The sequence below is a fragment of the Lutjanus erythropterus genome, chromosome 3 (genome assembly GCF_056507025.1).
Source record: "Lutjanus erythropterus isolate fLutEry1 chromosome 3, fLutEry1.hap2, whole genome shotgun sequence".
NCBI lineage: Eukaryota > Metazoa > Chordata > Actinopteri > Lutjaniformes > Lutjanidae > Lutjanus > Lutjanus erythropterus.
In genome coordinates this window covers 34932732-34939839 of record NC_139319.1, presented here as the reverse complement: position 1 = coordinate 34939839, position 7108 = coordinate 34932732, and the positions used below count along the sequence as shown (strand labels likewise).

At 37.5% G+C, this 7108-nt stretch overlaps 1 protein-coding gene across 1 annotated transcript; it reads right to left on the bottom strand.

Annotated features, from left to right (window-relative positions):
• Positions 1 to 1174: 1174 nt before the first annotated feature.
• On the bottom strand, positions 1175 to 6612 carry coq7 (coenzyme Q7 homolog, ubiquinone (yeast)). The gene is made up of 6 exons (XM_084715927.1): positions 6397 to 6612; positions 5646 to 5821; positions 4249 to 4363; positions 3830 to 3969; positions 2234 to 2302; positions 1175 to 1920 (listed from the first exon to the last, which is right to left on the bottom strand). The coding sequence occupies exons 1-6, from the start codon at positions 6479 to 6481 to the stop codon at positions 1843 to 1845; spliced, it is 663 nt and encodes a 220-aa protein (XP_084572053.1). The 5' UTR covers positions 6482 to 6612; the 3' UTR covers positions 1175 to 1842.
• Between the last annotated feature and the right edge of the window lie 496 nt (positions 6613 to 7108).

The following is a 7108-nucleotide window of genomic DNA, read 5'->3' as shown; positions in this document are numbered from 1 at the left end:
TAATTTGTTACCTATATGTGATCATATTATATAGTATGATGTTTTCAAATTAAACCCCCTTACTGCCTGATAGAGCGAGGAGACAAATTACCATCAATGGATTTAATTTAAGTCCCATCAGCCCCCACTACTGGCCATAAATCACTGCATCATCATGTCTCCAGAGCATGAAAAGGCTAAACCATGGATAAAAAGGCCTTGGGTCAATGTACAGTGAGGACCACCTGACCAACATACCCCTATTGACCAGGAGGGGAATGAACACTTTGCTCAACCTGCTGAAAGGCCTAATAGATTAGGGGCCCCTGGACAAGCCTCCTGTCAGTCTTTCTTTCTCTGTGACCTAATGTCCCCAGAACAGCTGTGTGAGGGCGCTTAACAGTTAGGCCAGGATGACAAGTCATTGCTCAGCTTGATATATGAACTACTACATGTGAAACAGGAGAGTTTGTTGAAGGGTATGCGAGTAACAATATGTCCTCATTACATGTATTTCAGGTATTTATCTATTGGGGAACAGATAATAATAAGATCTTCGTATTTTGTCCACTGCTGAAGTGACTAGAACAAGATAACTCAGATCTAAAAAACGTGGCACTGACAATCTATTAAATCTATTAAAATCTCTTGTTAGCTAATTGCAATACGTCTTCTAAACTCCCATTAGCTCATCAGACCCCTTAAATGTTCTTGGGAAAGAATTATTCCAACATTTTTCTAACCAACATCACTTATTGGGCAGACTGCCACTCAACAGAAGCTTTTCAACAAAAACATGAGACTGGTATTTAATTCAGACACCTCCACCTACTTCAACATAAGGCTGGGAAATATGGACAAAATCAAATATCACAATATATCTGACCAAAGACCTCAATTTCAATATGTATCAAAACTGTGAAAATATTGTAGAGATGACTATCAGTGCTTTCACAAAATACTAACCACAATAAAAGATTTGATAACTATCAGTAGCATGGATATAATTACTAAGTTGGAAAGGGGAAATAATCGGACAGCTGGATCAGTCTGGTAAAGTTTAGAAATTTACATGACCTTTCTGTCATATCTATTCTCATATCACAATATTGATACACTGTCCAGCCCTATTTAATTAGTCCATGTACTGTACACAGCAGTAAGACATAGCTTCATGTAGACTGTGAACTGTGAATGTTTGAATTCAATACTTTTAATGTTGAAATAGTACAACAAAGTGTTGCATCACAAGGTGCTTCATTTACAGTGGAGAAGAATTTTAACATCAAAATGCAAATGAATTTATTTATACAAACTGACCATATCAAACATTGTTGAAAAATGAGCAGGGACCCCTACTAGACTGCACTGAATAATTGTTGGTCTTCTCTTTCATGTTTACCTGTAGCTGCTAAGTCAGCAGCAGCTGTAGCATGGTTAATGTTAGCTCCTTTATCCCCACCTTCCCTGGTGGTTTGTGGGGTGGATGGTGTGTCAGAGTCTCTTGCTCATGAAGTTACAAAACAATCCATTGTGTTTCACAGAGTTGGGATAATAATACAGCGAACTGACCCATATGTTTCAATAACATGCAGCTAACTACTTCACCATCATGGATATATGCTGCACAGTGATTTGGTAAGTTAGCTAGCTCATATGACTGCACAAGGAGTCATAGGTAGTCTTTTGACAATGTTGTATAAATTAGATGTTTTATTTGTTTGTTGTTTATTTTTACAAATAGGCTGATTTATCTGATGTGCTGGATTATCAGCCAATAATTTGGGAGACCCCTGCAGTAAGTCTGAGGACCCCCTGTGGGTCCTGGACCCCCTGTTGATGATGCATATTCTAAATACAATGTTACACACGTTCAGACACATATATTGCAGCTTTACAGCCTAACTGTATTGCATTTTTTAGCAGCCAGTATCCAGGTACCTAAAACAAAAGACAAATAAAACAAACTTAGATCTCAGTACTTTAAATGACATCCATTAAAAACTTCAAAGACAGTTAAAAACTTCTATAAATTACTCGTTCTTTTTGCTTTTTGTACTTATTTTAGTGCACTCTGATACCAGCGGTCATCCTTTGATCAGGTTTTTGTGAAATCAAAGTAGTACTAAGATTTTGCAGTTGAAAGTTAAGGGACCTTGACATATAATTTAGCTAAACTCAAAACATCTAAAACATCAAACAAACACAACAACACCAACATTATCAACCAACCAAGATGATAAAATATACTTACTGTTTCAGCATCATGTTCCAATCCTGTGTCATGATGCTCCATCTCATCATCTCTGAATTCCTTTATAACCTATTAAAATAAACCCCAAGAACATCCATTAACTAAGCAAACATATTCAAATTTCACATCATCAGTGCTTGTTATAACGAGACGTATGTTTCTAAAGTTATTCTGACAGGACTGACAAGAAAAGGCCAGCACAGAGAAAGTTCATTTTACTTCTTGAAATTGTCTTATTTACATTGTAGATCACCTGACTCAGTTATTTTAATTTATTCTTTCAGAATAAATGACCTCGAATATATGTCACCCCTTGATTCAGTTTGCTCTCTATGGGTGTAAATGTTACAGTGAAACAAGTTTCATTATTTCCATTAAAAATTAACACCATGAAGTCAAAACATTTTATGTAGGGCTGTGTATTGGCAACAATCTGGCAATAAGATACTTTTCACAATACAGGGGTTACAGTTCAATATAAAGCAATATATTTTGCAATACTGTAAGCAACGGTATCTATTGCTTTTTCAAATTTAAATTTTAGGAAAGCTGCTGTAGAGAGCACTCCACCATTATGCGTAAAATCCAAGTTTAAAAAATGTTGTTGGTTTTTTTGCGACCAGGACAGCAAAGATAGATAACAACACTGCTATCGAGCCATCAGGGGGTTTGAACACAACACAAAACTGCCATGAATCTTTGCATGTGTTACAATGTCATGATACAGTGTTTTTAAAGTTGACACAGTATCACAGACAATACTTGGGTGTATCAATGTTTTTTATAACCCTTGAGATGTGCGGGAAAAATCTTGGCATTCTAGTCTGTTAATGTGGGTCAGTGTGTCCTGTTTACTGATGCTAAATTTTAATGAGGAATTAGTCATGAGCTGTGATGTGAAAAAAAAATACAGATGAAATTGTGAAATGAAAAAAATCATACTGCTGAACCTTGGAAATGGCAGTTATACTAAAACCAATATAGCAAGCAAACCAAAATCGTCTCTATGAAAATCACTGGGAAAAAAACATGCAATCCACAAACAATTACATAAACCTGTTTAAAAGGAGCAGCTTGTGTTGACAGATTTGACTGACCAGCCTGCACATACTGCAACAATCAAAGCTAAACACAGTCTTTCTTTATGGATGTAACCTCAACAGTTTGCTTGTGCAAAATACTGTGCAGGATGCTGGATTTCATCTGGAGAACACTGCAAGCCTTCAGCTCCACCTTTTGAATATATGATCATAAAACTCAAATACTTTTGACTACTGTTTCTTATTATTGTCTTCCCCTAAGAGATCATGTTTTACACTCATTTTTATTGTTCTATTCAATATGTTCGTGCACACACAAAGATTTCTTACCTGAGCTTACTTTCTACAATTACACCCCCATTTAAAAACTTTTTTTCTCTGTTTGGTATGTATGTTTAACATGTATGGTTTGTTTTGTTTGTTTTTGCGTAATACTACTGTATACCATGAGTACAACAATCCACAATAACAGTCCTTCACATCATTTATGCATCACCACAAAAAGGTAAAAAGCCAATATTAGTGTCAGCGTAACAGAGAGCAGTGGGTGACTCACTTGTAACAGTTCAGTGTATCTCTCGGGGTCCTTCTCCATCAGAGCTCTTATCTGACTGTTGTAATGTTCTGAAATACTTTCCTCCACCGCTACAGTGCAGGCCATGGCCCCCTCTTTGCCCAGCAGTGCGGAGGATGCACCTGGAGTAGATTTAAACCAAAAGAAAGACACAGTTCTGATTTAATAAAGCAACACCTGGCTACTTACTGCCTAAAATCTACAGCAGACTTACTACTGAAATAGGGTTCAAGTTCAAAAACCTGAAATAAGCTTGTTTTTATTACAACAAGTTACATTTTACAACAAATCCAGTCCCAAACTCTGTCAAAATCATTCGTTTATGCATTTATTTAGTCCTTAAAAGTAAGTTATCTCATAACTTATATAAACTCTGCTGTATGTTTAAAGGCTGTACCAACCTAATAGAAACCCAGCAATGTTCCAGAGAGGTAACAGCGCTGTGGGACGAACTCTGTTCTCAGCCAGAATTTCATTGAATTTCGCTAGGTGTTTCTTTTCTTGATCCCACATTTCCTAAAGAAAAACAAACATGAAGGTGGAGTGTCACTCATGCTGAAAACACCCCTGCTTCTTTCAGCAGTACATTCATACAGTGTATCAACCGAGAGGTTGCAAAGAATGTCACTTTCAAAATGACGACAATTCGTATCCTCAGTTCCAAAATGCTGACTGACTGTTGTTCAGTCCCTCCAGGAGGCTGCAATGTTGCAACTATTTACACAAATTCAACCAATCACTGTGAATTCTGAAAAATTAACCAATCATCGTAGCTTCCTGTGAGTGCCACCAATCATGGCAGTTCCCCACACAAATGTCATACATGACAATCTCAATAAACTGACTCAATATTTTGTTTTATTATTAACTATTCTTTGCATTCATATATTTTTTATCTTATCATGGATCCTGAAAAGAACACGTTTGTGGTTGTAACTGACATTTATCCACGCTCTCTGCACTTTTATTTTATATTTTTCTGCTTGAGCTTTAGGAGTTTGAGCTCCAAAAAGTTTTTACTTCTTTGTGGAATACCCCTCAGGGTGCACTTCTTCATTCACACTTAAAGCAGATTTCTTTTTAATCATTTTTTAAATTCTGCATTTTTGATAAGGTCAGTTAAAACACTCACGACAAAGTGTGGTTTTGTTCTCCCTAGAACAAGCTGCCTTTAATTTTTAATGAATTATAGTGAAAACACATCGCAAAATTCATGTGCAATTTTCTCTTGGTCCAGCAATTTCATTGCAAACAAATGCTTAAAAGCATCACAACATGCAGCGCAAGTTTTCAGAAAAGCACCCGTGAAATCAAACATTTTAGGCCACAACAATCCCCCAAAAAGGCCACGCAAACTACTGGAGGGACAGGTTGTTATAAGAAAAGGTGGTGTAAGACAATGGTAACTTTTTTGGAACATGCTGCAATTATCAAATTCAAAATTAGCATATAAAACAGTTAAGTTTAACAATTTGTGAGACCTAAATTTATCAGCATACAGTTAGGGACAAATCATAAGTTAATAATCAATTTCATATACTTACTGAACAGCAACTCTTTCTGCTCTCTATGTATGTAGCTCACATGCTTCCTGGCTACTGAATACTTTTCAAATGACATTTGGATCCATTAATGTGAACTGCTGTTTACTGCAGGTGATTCCTTTTTTTCCCAACTTTAATGGTGATTATGTCACCTTCACCTCTACAGTGATGCATTTTACAAATCAAGTAGTCCTTGTTGCCAGTGGACGGACTTCTGTCCTACTTCAAAACTCCGTGTCTCACTCTGTTCATACCTGGATGAGAGGTCCGGTCCTAGATCGACCCAACACTGCCATCTGGCCGGCGTAGATGCGGTTGGCCCCGTATTCACCCGCATGGTCCACGCGCAGCATTCGGTCCAACATCTCCTTCTCCTCACTGTCGCGAGGGGGCGGGACCACGTAGGCACGTGAGATCAGCTGTAGGGGACCTGTTACATACAAGTCAAACAGTCCATGGTTAGCTTGTAACACAATTACACACGTAACGACACTGAAAGCGTAGAGGAAATACGTTTTACTTTTTTAAGCACCTCGAGGCTGAAAGTCCGTGCGTACTGAGAGCTCGAGCACTGGTTATATCTAAAAAGCTCTGTGTAGGATACTGCAAAAAGTTTTCAGCTCGAAAGCTCTTTACTTACAAAGAATGCCAGGAGTACTTGGAGAAAATCTTATGGATTAATTTCAGTTGCCCCGCAGTCAAGAACATATATAAATACATAACATACAATCTCAAACAGAGAGTCAACTATCAGTAACTGATAGTTGACTCTCTGTTTGTTAGCTAACAAGTCTGTTATGAGACATTACGTCCAGTAACGTTAGAGACTCCTGTTGCTCTGAGAGTCACGACTGAAAGCATGCTACAACAACCATTAATAAGACAAAGAACAGTAGTCATAAAATATATATACATAAGGTAACACCGTAGCCGTCCAAATAAGTGTTTCTGGTATTTTAGCTGTTAGCTGTCTCTGCTAAAGTAAACTACAGAGCTACAGCTTACCTCTGCATTTTACACACTGGCGAATCATCGCTGGACCGACATTAGTGGACCAGTTATGTAAAGCTGTGTGTGCGGCTCTTTGCATGACAGTCAGTTTATGGTTTAACTACCTGTGTTATAAAAGAAGCGTAAAAAATGTGTGCAAACTGTCATTGAGAATGTCAGAGGGAAGGCGTGTGGCGCAGGCGTATGACGTAACCGCGTAACGACTTGCACAACACGGCGTGCCGTCTCACACGCCAAAATTACAGTGCAGTCACCCTCTGCTTAAACATGCTGGTCCGGGGAAAGAGTTTACCTGACAGGGTTTATTCAACTAATCATTATTTGCAGAAACTGAAGAAAGACATTAATGCAAGCTGTACTTTTTGTGGAGGGTTAAGAGAAACACGGTTGCATTTATTTTGATCTCGCCCACGTACAAAACCACTGTGGAGTGAAGAGTTATGAGTTATTGCTGATTATATCTACCCTTTGTACATCATCGGAAAAATGTTTTGTTTGAACCCACTGAATATGCCAGGAATCTCTGTTCACAGTTTTATCTAATCATTTTGGTTCATTTTGACGAAATTTTATAATAAAAGATCAAAGTTCATTAACAAAGAAAAGTGTATTTATCAAACAATAAATATTTTATATATCTGAATGTACAAAAAGCAGCTAAAGCATTAAATATTCACGTTTTACAAGACATGTATTCAAATCTGCA

What these genes read in the sequence shown, in the direction of transcription:
- coq7 (XM_084715927.1), bottom strand. Translation starts at nt 6,481, where the DNA reads ATGCAAAGAGCCGCACACACAGCTTTACATAACTGGTCCACTAATGTC. An exon ending in CATTGCTGGGTTTCTATTAG is followed by an intron (nt 3,970 to 4,248) that starts GTTGGTACAGCC and finishes AATCTACTCCAG; the next exon opens with GTGCATCCTCCGCACTGCTG. An exon ending in GATACACTGAACTGTTACAA is followed by an intron (nt 2,303 to 3,829) that starts GTGAGTCACCCA and finishes TTATTTTAATAG; the next exon opens with GTTATAAAGGAATTCAGAGA.